The sequence below is a fragment of the Anser anser genome (genome assembly GCF_964211835.1).
Source record: "Anser anser genome assembly, chromosome: 4".
Lineage (NCBI taxonomy): Eukaryota > Metazoa > Chordata > Aves > Anseriformes > Anatidae > Anser > Anser anser.
The window spans coordinates 21,463,479-21,479,152 of NC_139724.1; the positions used below are offsets into that span (position 1 = coordinate 21,463,479).

A 15,674-nucleotide genomic window follows, 5' to 3' on the forward strand; every position below is an offset into this window, starting at 1 on the left:
CCCACTAAGAAAATCCAAAACTGCTTATACACCACAAGTCTGTCAAATCCAAAAATTGACTCTCATGTGTAAAGTCACAAAGACAAGAGTTTAATATTGACAAAAAAAGCTTAAGTTAGTGGTATTTTCTTCCTTGAAATAACGTACTGGTCATACGAAAGTCACTGAAGAGGTCTGCTTTTAGCCTGGAAGACTTTAACAGTAACAGCTGAATTCAAAAACCCTATTTCCAAATGTGTGATGTTAACACAAAAACTGGAAACTTAAGACCTGGGATAAAGAACAAATTCAGTTGTTAAGGTTCTAGCAGTTAGGTGAGGCATTTCAGTGCCTTCCCCATAACATGAAAGAGTTCTTCAGTATCTTTCCTACCACCATTATTTCAAGACTCACAAGGTTTTTTGTTTGTTTTTGCCTTTTTTTTTTAAATACTAATGGGGTTAAATTGAAATCAAGCGCCATATGCTTGTGATGTCTTCTGTGAAGGTCTGAAGCCACCCTGTTTCAACTATTTGGTTATTCAGTGCAGAAAGTTAAAGATTCACAGAAGGTATAACAGCTTTTAATACGCCATTAATATTATAGATTAAAAATTATTGCATAGTCTTATGCATTTCCTAAAACAGCGCTCTCTGGAAATTAAACATTTTAATATAAAAGGACCAACTCTTTAAAACACAAATTGCGTTCACTACCTCGATCTTCTATCCTTTTTTGATTTGTCAGTACATTTGTCCATAGTTTTCTCATTATCTCCTCTGCACTTCGGGCAGTACCATTTCCCCTTTGGCTTATAGGTGAGTCCAACACACGAGAAGTGGAACCACTCGATAGGACACTGTTCGTTATCACACCCTATCATTTCGCCGTAAGACACTTGGTTGCATAAGCAATAAGTTGGTTCATTGGGGTCAATTGCAAATTCTACAGGTGAAACTTCTCTCTCTTGTTTGGCTTTGGAGCGTTTTTTCTTCTTAGAAGATTTAGATCTCTTCTCTTTAGGTGGCTGATCATCGCAGTCATCAATCCCGTTTGCTATATGGCACAGGTCACGGCTTTCGCTGGTTCGCTGGCGACGAGGTCTCCGTGAAGACCTCTCCGGTTGGCAGGACTCCATCTTGGCCTTTTCCAGAGGCTTTTCATTCTCAGACAGATCTTGAAAACACTGAGAGTGTGTTTCCATTTGCCGGGCTCTATTCTCTACCAGTTCTAGCATCTGAGTAACTATTTGAATTTTTTCATCTCCAAGTTCCTGGCTGTTGATTAACGCACGCTGAAGATGCTGCTGCAAGCGTTTCTTCTGAACGGGATCATTTTCCGACTTGTATTTTTCATAGACTTCATCTATTTCTTTTAGCGCTTCTACAAAATGAAGATAATAGAAACAATTACACGAGATTGAACACACTCAAGAAAATATAAAAACGTATTTCTAACAAAAAAATAGTGCAAGTGTTAATTATAGTATACCCTAGTGGGCTAGATCCAATATTTAATTCAAGTTGCACGTGAACGTCAAATCAGTGTTTAAGATTGCAATCTGTTGCGAGAAAAGTTTCTCATGTTCTACAGAAAAGCAAGCTTATTAAAGCCGTTGGAAAAAGAAAGGCGACCACTGCTGCTGAAGTGTGGATAGTCCAGATGCTGCCTCAGCACCTGACAAAGCAGGAATTTTTTGTTGAGGTTCCTTTCTCCAGTAGTTCCAATGCCTACAAACCGAAGTGATAGCTTATCATATCATACGAAGAAGCTGAGAATTCATTATAATCACGTGTCATTCATGTAGCCATCATATATCACAGACATCACTCCAGATATTCAGGCCTTCTTCCTTCCCCTTCTTATTCACCTAAAGGTCTGGTATTACATTTTCAACCACGCTTAGTTATAAAGATGTATGGCGCTTCAAGTCACACATTAGCAAATGTACAATTGGGATTTAAGTCAACGTAAACCACTCAAACTGGTGCGTTCACGTTACAAAGAAGCTACAGCAAGTTTCATTTTAAATAAAGGCTGAACTTTTCAGAATAGGTGACCTACAGTTTAGTGCATCACAGGATATTTTTAAGCTACTAGTAACGAATGTTTCGGTTTCACTCCTAGGCTTTTTTCTTTCACAAGTCATGCAAAATACCTGCAGGGATTGCTGCGAATCTTTCACGACATTTAGTTCCTAGAAACAAGTTTATTGAACCCAAAAAGGAGATGAACAAATGCTTCATCAAACAGCCTTTGCCTGTTCTCTACTCTACTATTTTGCTGGATTTTAAAATAATATTTTCTAGACCAAAAGTTACACTAGATCTATTCATAAAAGAGAGGAACTGCTGCAGTGGAAGGAACTAGATCAGTAGAACTGACAGCGAGATCTGATGCAGTGTTAGATACAGCACCGGTTCCTTTGGAAACAGCTTGAAGATTTTAACAGGCAAGGGAATTTATGTACGATACTCAACTGTGTACTTCTGTGACCAGAACACGTGTAGTACAATCCTTCTCTTTCTGCAGACCCTTGTTTTACAAACTGGCTTTCGTTTTTAAAGAATATTGCCTGCTTTGTACAGCTGTGAAATAATTCAAGCTCCCACTGAGTGGAAGCCACAGATATTATCACAACTTTGTTCACCGTGATTTTTTTCCCTGCTGACATCTTGAAATGGCAGCTTAAGTGCGAACAGCCCCTTTTTACTATAAATTCTGCAACCTGCGTGACAGGAGAAGCCAACAGCACTTTGTTCTAACTCGAGACCTTCACAAGGGGAAGATAAAAATCAGTACTCTGCCTGTCTAATAAGTCACGCAGCCTATTTTTCCTCAGTGCTAGCATTCCGGCTATCATTAAAAGCACAAGCTCTGTTTGCCTACAAGCGCAGCCACATCTGTTGCCTTGACATGGAAAGAAATTTTACTCTGTTCCTGAAGAGCGCGGAGTACGGTACTCCCCCCACATTATCTCCCACCTTGCCTTCTTTTGCGAGGTAAAAAAATAGGTGGTATAGGTGTAGTTATAGATTTCCCAGGTAGGAAATGCCCTGCCTGGGAGAATGCACGAGCAATAACTGTTTGTTTTTCCATAGTGACAGGGAAAAAAACAAACGCTCTGCATTGCAGACACCTTTTTAAGCTGATCGTTCCCTGGAGCAGCCTGTCCTGACCACCACGGGACCCGCTCTCCAAAGGGCAGCCAAATTTCTCACATGTGGAAGAAGGGACTTCAGGAGCGGCAGAGATGCGAGCGCACCAAACCATCTCCGTGTTCACCCCCAGGACTGGAGGAGGTACCTGTACACCCTGCTACACAGCTCTGAAACCTCTGTTTTAAACAAAACTGAGCCACGACCCAGTGCTCCTCACAGACAACACGATTAAGCCTGGCGGAGCTAATGAAAAGCTGAAGGGTTTCAGTTTTCCAAGCCCAGGAGCGGCGTTGCTCCTCCCACACGAGCTATCACTGCCTTCCACACCAGCCAAAACCGTACGAGCAGTACTTTCAGATGATCCGCAGGCCCGGGCCTAAGATATAGGTATTTTTTATCGAGTTTTTAGCCTGTTTTCCTCGCTCTTTTCAACCGGCTGAGGAGCGCGGTGGCGCGCGAGCGGCTGAAAGGATTTGTGGAAGCGATGCGCGGGGTAAGCGGAGGCTCGGACCCGCCCCGCGCAGGTTTCGGGTCACCGCGGACCGCCCAGAAGCGCTGACAGAGACCCCAGAGCAGCGCGGAGCCTTCACCCTCCGGCCCCGAAGACCCGGACGGCTTCCAGCAGCTACCTCCCAGGGCCGTCAGGGGGACGGCCGCGGTGAGCCCCTGCCCCCTCCCCACACCCCGGGGGGCGCCGCCACCCCCTGGGGGCACCTGGCTCCCCGCATAAAGCCCCGGCCCGGCCCGGCCTCCCCTCCCCTCCCTGCCTCCCTCCGCCCCGCCGGGCGCATGTGCGGCGCTGCCGGGCGGTTACACCCCCCCCCGGCCCGGGCTGCCGTCCCGGCGCCCACCTTGGCAGCGGGTGTCCACCTCGCGCAGCAGCGACACGTTGCGCTGGATGTCGAGCGGCAGCGACTCCACGCACTCCAGGTACTCCTGCACGTACAGCGACAGCAGCCGCGACCGCTCGCCGCCGCCCGCCGCCGGCCCCGCCACCAGCTGCGGCCCCGCCAGCATCATCCCCCCGCGGCCTCCCGCTCCCGACCCCCGCCGCCGCCGGAGCCGCAGCGAGACCCGCTCGCAGCCCCCGCCCCTCGCCGCCGTGCTGCGCGCATGCGCGACGCCCTGCCCTTATAAGGCGCGGCCGGCGGCGCCGCCAGGGGTTCGCATTCTCCCGCCTTCCCCCGCCGCGCGCTCCCATTGGCGCGGAGGGCGGAGGGGGGCGGGAGGAGAGCGGGGGCGGGGCTTCGCTTAAAGGACCGCGGGCTCGCCCTGCCGCGCCGGGAGGGGCGGGCTGAGGGGCGGGGCGGGGCGGGGGGGGGGATGCCCCAACGGCCGCCCCAACGGCCGCCCCCGTCACAGCCCCTTTGATTCCGTGAGGAAATAGTGGCCCGAAACCCGCAGGAATTGGGGATTTGGTGTCGCAGCCCCCCTCCCTGCCACCCTCACGCAGCGTCCCCGCGGGGCGCTCCGGCGCCCCACACAACCCGTCACAAATCCCCCCCAGAGCCCCCCTCCCAGGGCAGCGTGCCCGAGCGGGGGGGACGGGTAAGTCTGATCGCGGTAACGTTCATATTATATTATATTATATTACATCCCCTTTAAACAGTTTGCTTGCAGACGGCTCGCGTCAGCCTCCCCCACGCCGCCCTGAGGTGAGCCTGCTTGCTGTAGCAATTTATTTCTGAGGAGCTTCTTCATCGTGAGGTAAGGCTTGCACCGACGGCACGGCCACAGATGCGTTTCACTCTGTTACACCGGAGGGTGCCTCAAAGGCAAGCTCTTCCTCACGCATCTGCTTAATTCATATCCTCGAACTGTCACAGCGGTAACTTAGGCAGCTTTTCCCGTAAGATAGAGCTGCCTTATTTAGCTCTAAAGGAGAGCAAAATGATTCACGATAAACCATTACTTAGGGAAGCGCAGTGACATTTTATCCCGAGGAATCTTTTCAGAGGATTCTAAATAGGGTGTCAAAGAAGTTTAGTCTCTTAAAACCCACTCGCCTGCCAACAAATCTCCTGATTTTGACAGAGTATCCTGTCTCCCCCAAGGCTGCTGCAGGATTTGTATCAAATGCTGGCCACAACACCTATAGTAGGCAACAAAAGTAGAAATACATATACTTTTCAGTTATAGTACTACTGGGAGAGTGATACCAAGCACTTAGAATTATTTAAAAAAAAATACCAAGAATTGCTTCTCTTTCAGAAGTTTTCCTGTGATCTTTACTACATGAAAAAAATCATAAGCATTAGGGAAAAAAAAAAAAAAACACAACTTGTGGTGTCTGGCAATATCACCAGGAGACCTGTACATCTTGCAGTATGTTGCATTTATATTTCAGGCACCTGAAAAAAAAAAAAGTGGGAAAAAATATGAGATCCTGTAAACTTGGGGGAGGAAAAAAAAGCATCAGAGATGACTGCATTCAAGAGTGAAGTAGATATTTATTATGTTACATATTCCTACCTGTAGGTAAATGGCCAGCACTAAAACGGTGGCCATACTAATGCTGTAGATAACATCATTTCTGGATGGAACGATCTAGAGTGGTGGATAAGCAGCAGCATGGCTTGTGCAGAGGGGTTTCGTGGTCTCCATCCTTGGATATTTTTGGAGCCTGGCTGGATGAGGCCTGGCGCGACCTGATCTGGCTGTGAAGCTGGCTCTGCTTTGAGCAGGGGGCTGAACTAGATGGCCTCCAGAGGATCCCTTACAGCCTGCTTTTTTTCCTGCAATTCTGTGAGTGTGTTGACTGCGTGAGATGGCCCCACGGCTATCCCCATGACAAAAGCAGCGTGTTGAACCTCACTGATTCATCTAACCAGCAGGGAGATCCGTATCTTACATGATGGCAGTATCCAAGTATCATTTCCTCAACACCCAGTTCAGGAAGGTCTTTAAACACATTCTAAACTTTCAGCTCATGCAGCTGCTAAACTGGTATCCTGTCACGGTGTTTTTCTGAGTCTACAGCTAAGGTGTTGAGCAATAGCTGTAGACAGATGTCTTAGCCCTAGTCATCAGTGTGCTGGCAAGCTCATAAAATAAATGAAAACAAAGTTGTAGGCAGTACTTTCAAAACATTGTGTGTTACACTGATGTCACTCTGGCCATAAAAGCAGGAAGTCTGCACGTCAGTAAGTTCCTCAGAGGACGTTGCAACGTTAAAATCCATTCACCAGTAAAACCAGCTCCTTTGTGTGTTGTGACAGCTCAGATTAACGAAGCAAAATCTCAGATCATTTTATGCCCTTTGTCTCATTTTTGCACAAATAGATTTAGAAAATGAAAACAATCTAGCTACTTTCACTTCCAGTGACAGTACAGTGCTGAAACTTTATTGCGTGGTGCTCGTTGCTGTCAATTCTGAGTAACTGAAATCCAAGCAATTGAATTCTTTCATATAACATTAACAAATAATGCTTACTGCGCAGGCAGAAAGCCCAACTTACACACCAGTGCAAAAGGAACAGGATCAACACCAATGATATGAAATTCTTTAGAAAGATGTCGACTGTTTTGAGGGTTTGTGTTTCTGCTTGCAGTAAGTGTGAACAGCTGCATCATTCTGCTACCTCATAAAGAAATAAAACTGAGAAATAGATATTTCCGCTACACAGCAGAAAAATAAAGCAAAAATGGTAATTAAAAATTAATACATTGTTTAAAAATAAATGTTAATTGCAATTAAATGTTAATGAAAAATAACATTTTGACTTCACTTTTGACATTGCTTTTTCTGACAAATTGTATATGCAGCATCAGTAAGAAGAAAAAAACTGAGAAAGTCATTGTAGCATAATTCATAAGGCATGCTACAGGTGGTTTCTGTGCTAAAAACTTGCTGTTTCTGTGCTAAAAACTTGCTGTTTGTCACTGTGTGGGAGGCAGTATCTAAGGTACAGCAGAGATCAGCTAACATTCCCTGAATTTCAATGTTGTCTGCTGCTTTTGAACACTGAAGGAAATATTTAAATTTTGAGCAGTCTAGGAATGCATCAGTAATGTTAGACCAGATTTCCCTAGGAAGATGAAGCCTTAGCTTGCTGCATGCTGGAAGCCCTGGGGGAAAGGAAATCCAGAACAGCAGGCTGAATTCTCCGGCTTGGTAATGCCCCGGAGTGCCTGGGAGCAAGCACTGGAGAATTTCAATGCATTGGACTATTTGCAGCTCGGTAGCTTCCGTGACCCAGCTATGTCTATACTTTTGATGACAGTGAGAATAATCTGGAGATAAGAGGAGGCATGGTAGAGCAAAACCTTGCTATCTGTAGAGATGGTAGAGATGGACAGGCAGAAAGACCATAAATTTCACTCTAACCCTCTCCACTGAGTGGAGAATTGTCAAAGCGAGCTTGATATTCACAGTGGTATCAGAGGTACATTACTACAAAGTAGTAAATCTTCACTGCATTTATATGTCTATACCCCACTTCCCATGGAGAAAACAACATTTTTGTTCCTTTGTCATGTCCTAGTATATTTTTAAGAGTCCCAGCCAGAGTATTCCTCTTCTTGTGAAAGATTATTTCATGACATTATAGATTTTACTATGATAAAATATTTCCAGATATTTAATCTAAATTTGATTTCCCCCATTCGTAGTTTTGCCTGTCTTCCATCTGTTGTAATCCTGATTTTACGTCCATGAATCATAGCTGGTTCCTGTCCCGTTTCACCTAATAGTGCACAAGCTGTTTACATCTTTTCAATTTTTCATTGATAGCCTAGGAAGAATTTCAGCGTGTGGAAAAAAAATAACGAAAAGCAGCATTATTGAGGAGAAAAAGCGTAAAAAGGGGCCGTCACTGTGAAAGAGGTACCTCGCATTTAGTAGAAATGCTCAAAGGATGATAGCAGGGTGCTTCTTTTAGGCAAATGGAGCAGCATTGATAACAGAATTGATTTTTGACTACGTGTATGTGTTGGCAGGTATGCTTATTTGGTTTCCATGGGATGAAGAAGATGAAGAATTCTACAGGATACGGAGAAAAGAAATGCAAAGAAAGGAACGAATGAGCACAAGCCAGTTGGGCTTTTTTAAAAGTCAGCTGCAGAGAGCTGTAGGCTGTAGGTGGCCACCATATAACTGGTATTTGGGGAAGAGGATGGCTTTTCCAGGGCTGCAGAGGTAGTGTGTTCATTCAGGTAGGTTATTCTCGAACAAATTCCCTAACGCCAGGTCATCCAAAAAAAGATACTTCCCTGTAATGTCAGATTTGTCGCTTTTGATTTTCCTTAAAAAATTAGGCTTGATTTGTCTGGTAGATTACAGATCATACTGAAGCAACCACTACTACTTTTCTCTTTCGTTTATGCAAGTGTAAGACACCTAAACATTAGATATTGACTAAACATGAGATCATTTTGATAAGGTGATAAATTAAACCAGTACATTTCTTAAAAATATTAGCATGTGTTTTTTTTTTCCCAGCTAGCCTCATTCTCAGCTGTATCAAAGAGCTCTCTAGCACCAAGTAACAAACATCCCACACTGATCAGGAGATGTATGTGCTTCCTCATCTGAATGCAAACATCTGTTTGAAAACTGGAGAAATTCCAAGCTTTCTGCCAATATGCTCTGAAAGAAAATTTCTTCCTCAGCCCAAAGTAGCGATCAGTTGAGTTGTATTAACATGAGGAAGAAGCCAGCTGCAATATCCAGTTCCTCTCTTTGCTTTGGACCAGTGGGTTCTGTTTATTTCATGATGAGCAAAGTTAAAAATGGAGTAAAGTGTGCAACCTAGGTTTATGTCATGCTGTGCTTTGCAGTAACTGTTTATTTTTACAATTCTTCCCATTCAACTTCCATACCCTATGGCAGCATCTGATTAAATATAGTTTGTCTCTCAGACAGCAGTTAAAATCTAGAACGCCAGAGGATTTGGAAAACCGACAAACGTGGGTTAGATCTACTTTCCTACCAGAGATAAAGTGTCCTTTGCTCAGTGTGAATTCTGACAGCGGACAGGGGCATTTAAAACACGCAGTTCCGCAGCCCACCTGGGCCTAACAATTTGTGTCACTTAACCATCAATGGCAAATCAAACTTTAAAGTTCTTTAGGTGCAGACATCAGAGCTGTACGAGTCATTTTCAGTTGCAGGAATGTTACTGGTAGAAGAAATAGTGGCAAAGGTGTCTGACTAAATATTTTCTTAAAAACACGTAGCCTCGCTAATGGAAGTACTGTTGTTGGGGTTGCGGCAACTAGCCGAACCATCTAGAAGGTGCACAACTACAAGGCAATTGTTACGTGGACAAAGAGTGCGCCATGTTATACAATATGCAAACCTTGCAGAAATGCACATTTTAGCAGAAAGAAAAGCTTAAAAGACGTATTTTACTGAGCAGCTACTGCTGTTATTTTCCCTGCAGTTTGCAACCTAGTAAATGGGAACAGATCTGGTTAGGGTAAGAGGGAGGCAGTATCAAAGAAGACCGACACTGACCATAATTTACAAGCGAGAGAGTAAAATGTGTTCCCACAGAGAAAAACAGCCCAAGTTGATGAGATTCTGTAGAGCAACATTTAGGGTCCAAAAATAAAAAAATAAAAAGTTGGTCACTGCACAGGGTTCAAACGCAGGTTTGTCTGCAGTCTTCAGGCTGCCCTTCAGGTGCCACCTCTACGGAGGGATGCCAGCTAACGAAACGTTAGCTCTATAGCTTTAGACAGATCCTTTTCAGCAACCGAGACTGGGACACTGGGATTCCATTCCAGCCCCTCAAAACCAAAGCAAAGCTATGCAGAGCTGCGCCCCAGCTCGGTTCTTTCTTGTCATGTGTGAAAGCAGCGGGTTTGCGGACTGTGCCGTACCTACAAATGGGTCGTGTGCCTAGAGTTTAAAAATTAATGGTAAACTAAGACTTCTCGGTAGTTTAGCGGCCCCGGACCTGCCGCGGAGGATTCATAAGCACTTCGGTGTGAACTCGAGGCGAGGGGGGAGGGAGCGGCGCGGTGCCGGGCGCCCAAAAGGCTTCGGACGCCCTGAGAGTGAGCCCCGTGCTGTTGGTGCGCATGCGCGTTGCCTGCGCACTACCTGCGTGCCTGTGGCCGTGACGAGGGCCCGCCCCGCGCCCGCCCGCTCTGCCCGGGGGCGTCTCGGCGGCTCCGCGCGGGCCGCGGGGCGGGGGCTGGCGCCGGCGGCGCCCGGCACTCTCTGCCCGCCGTCCGGGGACTTTCCCCTAGGCGGGCGCGCGGCCCTTGAGGAACGGCGTCCCCCGTGCGTGGCCTAGAGAGCAGGTCTTCAGGGCGCCCTACCGTATTACCGCCGCCGCGCCTTTATATGGCGCCACGGCAGCGGCCGCCTCCAGGATAGGGCGAGTGCCGCTCGCCGCCCGCTCGCCCCCTCGCCGGCCCCGGGAGGCCGTACACAGGCAGCACAGCCGCCCCGCTGCGCCCCGGGGCCGCGTCACGCCCGCGGGCGGCCGTGGTACCGGCCCCACCGGGGTGATGCGCCGCGGCCCCGCCCACCGTGAATACATTATGCAAATCGCGCCGCGAGGCCCCGCCCCCCGCCTGACAGAGCCGGCCCCGGGCCCCGCGTCAGCAGAGCCGGCAGCTGCCGCCCGCGCTGCGTCCCCCCGCCTGCAGCAAAAATAACGCGCTTCGGCCTCCGGGCTCTGCTAAGAGAAGCTTCAGGCTCGTCCTTCAATGGGTCACCACCAAACACCTCCGAGTAACATGCAAACGCTAACGACAGACCCCGTCAGGGCTTGTCAGGCAGGACAAGGCATCCCACACCCCAGCCGCTTACCGCAGCTCTCCTAACACCCCCAGGTCAGGGCACACCGCCAGCTCCCTCTCACAGGTAGCGAACAGGTTTTGGAATCCCAACACCTGCTGCAGTTCCCAACCGGAGGTCCGGAGGCACCCAAAGGAACTAACAGAAAAGCTGCACTTCGGAGAGCAAAGTCCTGCCTCTGCGCCTCCACCTGAACGGGGACCTGAGGAGACCTCACGCTTCCTGGCACAGGTACAACTCCCCATTACAAAACAAGAGCATGAAGTTCTCAGCGCTACAGGCATGCACCAATTCTTACGCTATGGAAGAAGCAATTTTGCGTGTTGCAAACCAAACCTTGGGTCATGCTCAAGCAACACCCGGGGGCTCCTGAGGAAGGACCAGAGTTAAGGACGATCCAAGGGGACAGGGATGAGGTGCAGGTTCTGACCCGGCCGTCCCAAAGCATGAGAAACTCACAGGCTTCAGGTGCTACCACCCAGCCAGCCCCTGCTGTTCAAAGTCACACCAGGAACAGTGTACCACCACCACTGTGGTTTCGTCCCAGAAATCACAGAACTCAAAGCCTTTAAGTGGATGAATATGCTAGTGAGATCCCAGGGATTCCTACTCACTCCCACAGTACTCCATCAATGGATCTGTCAATCAAGTGCCAGGCCTCCATTAAATGATACTAACTACTGTAATTAGACGAGATTAATTCCAAACAACGCTGAAGACATCATGTTTTTACAATTACATGTCATTATCCAATATATCAGAACATGCAATTTGTGCAGGTATTTCCAGAACATCAAAAACAAGGTAATCTCCCGCTTCCTTCGCTTCAGACCACTGCGAACATCATGTAAAAAAGTAACAAAGGGCTCGACTCGTGTGAACGCTTTACAATACGCTCGCTGTCCCTAGGAGACAGCGACAGCTTGATTTTGCTCATCTACCTCTTAGTAAGTGTTAGAAAAGCAGAAATATTTTACAGGTCCACTCAGCATTACAGTATTGCAACTAGGCATCCCAAGAAAACAACTCAGCCTAGTGGGATTACATCTTGAAACCACTCAAAGTAAAGCTTTCCTTAAGGTGTTGCAAAGTTACTGAAATGGTTGGAATAGTTAATGGCTAAAAACAAAGTACTATAAACACATATCCCAGAGGTTTTATTGTTCTAGTAGCAGTCAAAATATGCTTCGTATAGAAACCCACGTTTATTTGAAAAAACTGTAAAGGATTTTTCACAATATAAATTAGATCCACTTACGGAGTTTTGGTGGCTGAAGTAGCTGTGACTCGACTGCTAAATGGCAACTTGCTAGTCTAATGTTAAATGGGATCTAACTGCTAGTATAACATTCAATGGGATCACGATGTCATTTATATTGCAAGTATTACAAGGTCTCGTAGAAATAGTCAACCAACTATTTTCTCTCCTAGTAAGAGGAACAGTGAACATTATGAGCAACACGTCTGAAACGGATGATTCAACTTTTTGATCGAAGTTCCTAAACAACTTTCAATCATTCAAGTATTATGGTCCCTATATACATACATCTACGTGGCTAAAAAAACGACATGGTAGACAATTGAGCACACCGCCATCAAATCGTAAGAATTACAAAATCGTCAGGTTTTAAACAGCAAATTGTACCTTAATCGTTTAATTAAAAATAGAAGAATTAGGTAGACTATTTTGCAAATAAAACAGCACACTAGTGTGCCATGTATTAAGGCATACCTTTAAATGCACACTTGTCATCTCTAACAAGTTTTATACAATTGCTACCAAGTGAAAGGAAGAGAATCGTCTTGCAAAACCGAGAAAGAAATACAAAATACCTGGAAGCCTACATTTTTAAAGTACAAAATTAACCTTCAGTCCTTGTACTGAAATACTATACGTGGTACAAACAGCGACTCTTGCCTACATGATCTCCCGAGGATTTCTTAAAGCTGGAGGTAAATTTGAGGGTTTTGATTCTTCATCCAGAAGTACCAAATCTTCGATTTCCCTACCTTTGTACTTCCTTTTACATATCTTCACAATAACTTTCTTCTTGAGGAACAATTTCAGAGCTTCTCTTGAAGCAACTGCTTTGGCATTTTCCATACTTTTACCACAGCCAGTACCCAAATAGACAGACTTGCACCTCAGTTCACAAACGATATTTTCTAGAGAGCTCTTGTTTTGAGGTAAGTCTGCAAGCTCCTTCAGGGGAACAAAAGCAACATCTAAGGTAGCTTTTACAGACTGAATAGACGAGTTAAGAAGTTCGGCATGATTTACACTAGGGCTGAAGCCTCCCACAGCAACCAGTTTCCAGGCTACAGCTTTGTAGAGTCTGTTGAAAAAAGGTTGTCTTTCCTTTGCATCTTCACTGGTTAACGGTTTGCACAAAGCCTTAGCGGGACTTTCACCTGCCTGCGAGCTACTCTTGGAGGCAAGCTGCTGCGAACCGGCCTGCGTGCCGCCCTTGGAGGGTGCCCCAGCCCGCGAGGGACCTTGCTGAGAGCCGCTCCGAGCGGCCAGCAGCGAAGCAGCTACCTGAGCACTGCTCTTGGAGGTGAGCAGCGAGGCACCCTGCTGAGTGCCGCTCCGAGCGGCCAGCAGCGAGGCAGCCACCTCCGCACTGCTCTTGGAGGCCAGGAGCGAGGATCCCGCCTTACCACTGCCCTTGGAGGCCAGCAGCAGTGAGGTGCCGGCCTGGGCGCCGCTCTTGGGCGCCAGCAGCAGCGAGGTGCCCGGCTGAGCGACGCTCTTAGGGGCGAGCAGCAGCGAGGCGCCCGCCTGGGCGACGCTCTTGGACACCGATGGCGTGGCACTCGCTTGGTTTTTGGAAGACAGCAAGGTAGCGCTCGTTTGCATGGCGCTCTTGGCAGTAGTCGCTGGCACCGCTGCCGCCTGCGGGGCACTCTTGGCAGCCGGTGGCACCGCTCCTGCCTGCGGGGCGCTCTTGGCAGCAGCGGGTGGCACTGCCTCCGCCTGTGGAGCGCTCTTGGCAGCCGCCGGTGGCACTGCTCCTGCCTGCGGGGCGCTCTTGGCAGCAGCCGGTGGACCGGAACTTAACGTAGTTTTTTCAGGTGACGGCTCATTTTCACACTTGCCTTCCTTAGGTGGATTCTCTCCCGACTCCTTTTCGGATGAAGACGGGGTTGGACTTTGCTCAGTAGTATTTTCAGCGTTAACAGGTTTTTCTTCTGCTTCTATGCTCAGTGCTGCGACTGCCGCTTGATTTGAACTGCAAGCTGACTGGGAACTTTCTGATTCTTTGCTACTATCTTTTTCCTGCTTTTTTGGCAATGTGCTCTCTGTTTCCTTAGGAGATTCTGCCTCGGTTGTTTTCACATCCTTCTCGGTATCCTTAGCATCTTTGCTTTTCTCAACAGCTCGTTTCTTGGAGGGCTCCTCTACCCCTTCTGCAAAACAAAGTAAGTGCGTTATTCTCTTCAATTTCTGCACTGTGAAATATCCATCTAGAAGCAATTTATCTAAAAACTTCTAACAGACATCCCTCTGAAGTTAAAGGGTATATATTAGGATTACACCTTGAACCATAATTTCAGGAATTAAGTTATTACTTCAGAATATTTTAGTAATTTTTGACAAAAAAACGAAAAGTGCAACCTACCATTTCAGAACATTTTAGTATTTGTTTGGCAAAAAAAAAAAAAATAAATCTAAAAGTGCCCATATGCTAGACTTCTGGTTTTGGTTTGGGATCTGAAGGCCAAGTATGTACTTGTATTCTTGCAGGCCAGAACAAAAGTGACCAAAGCACATTAAATAGATTGTCTGACCTAAAAAAAAAGAAAAAGTGCATTTTGTCTACTAATATCATAAAAAAACATTTAAAATACCAATTTAGGAATTTCTTTACAAAACAAAACTCTAAGTTTCTTACAAAGCAGCAGCGTCTGAATAAAAAGCAAAAAGCAAAGCAACAAGAATTCCATTAAGCTGGAGAACAATCATCTACATCGCATTAAAAAGTTGGCTTAAGGTGTGCACAGGCTGTAGGTTTACAAACATTGTCTTCAAAACAAGAGCTCTAAATCACCAGCAGAGTAGGTACACATTGTGTCTACTTCAAAAGCATTAACGAGGGAAAAAATAGCATAAAGAGGGGAGACGGTTAGGGATTGTGGAGAGTAAATTAACTGGATTACATTAAACCCGAGGTAAAGCTCGAACATTCACAGGCAAGCATTGTCTAACTCCTATGTATTGTCACAGCTATGATCTGCTAACCATTGCTACTTGATATGCCTCTTTTCTTCACCTTGGCAACCAGTTCGTCTCTCGTGGTGCGGACGGGCGCGTCGCTCACTTGGATGCCTTCGGCCATTTCCAGCGCCTTCTCCATGACCTGCGGCGGGTACCTGCAGGGGCGATAGGGGGGGAGGAGGAGGAGGAGGAGGAGGAGGAGGAAGGCCGTCAGACGGCCTCCATCACCCCCCCGCCCGCCGCCCGCCCCACCCGGCCCGCACTCACCGGCAGCCCAGGAAGACGTGGTTGGCCCACACCATGGAGAGCGACACGAGGCGCTGCAGCTCGGCGCTGCCGGCCGCCGGCGGCCGCCCGACGTTGCGCAGCAGGAACTCCCGCCGGTGCCGCCAGTGCTGCTCGGGCTCGCAGGCCCCGCGCAGCGCCTCCGCCCACGCCACCTCCTCCGCCGTGCGCCCCAGCGGCTCGCCGCGCGCCGCCTTGCCCGCCATGGCCCGCCGCGCCCCCCCCCCGCCCCCCCGCCTCAGCCAGGCCCCGCAACGGCCCTAACGGCCCCGCCGCG

The 15,674-nt window shown here is 47.6% G+C and overlaps 2 protein-coding genes and 1 long non-coding RNA gene across 3 annotated transcripts; 1 reads left to right on the forward strand and 2 right to left on the reverse strand.

The window, feature by feature from the left end:
* Positions 1–70: 70 nt before the first annotated feature.
* On the reverse strand, positions 71–4,247 carry ING2 (inhibitor of growth family member 2). The gene is made up of 2 exons (XM_083834841.1): positions 3,992–4,247; positions 71–1,362 (listed from the first exon to the last, which is right to left on the reverse strand). Exons 1-2 carry the CDS (start codon positions 4,158–4,160, stop codon positions 692–694), a joined length of 840 nt encoding a protein of 279 aa, XP_083690967.1. The 5' UTR covers positions 4,161–4,247; the 3' UTR covers positions 71–691.
* Positions 4,248–4,363: 116 nt separating this feature from the next.
* LOC310898999 lies at positions 4,364–10,392 on the forward strand. The gene is made up of 2 exons (XR_014583906.1): positions 4,364–8,294; positions 8,581–10,392. It is a non-coding gene; the product is annotated as an uncharacterized lncRNA (long non-coding RNA).
* A 1,687-nt stretch (positions 10,393–12,079) lies between these two features.
* Positions 12,080–15,663, reverse strand: CDKN2AIP (CDKN2A interacting protein). The gene is made up of 3 exons (XM_083834836.1): positions 15,380–15,663; positions 15,137–15,267; positions 12,080–14,304 (listed from the first exon to the last, which is right to left on the reverse strand). Exons 1-3 carry the CDS (start codon positions 15,601–15,603, stop codon positions 12,812–12,814), a joined length of 1,848 nt encoding a protein of 615 aa, XP_083690962.1. The 5' UTR covers positions 15,604–15,663; the 3' UTR covers positions 12,080–12,811.
* Between the last annotated feature and the right edge of the window lie 11 nt (positions 15,664–15,674).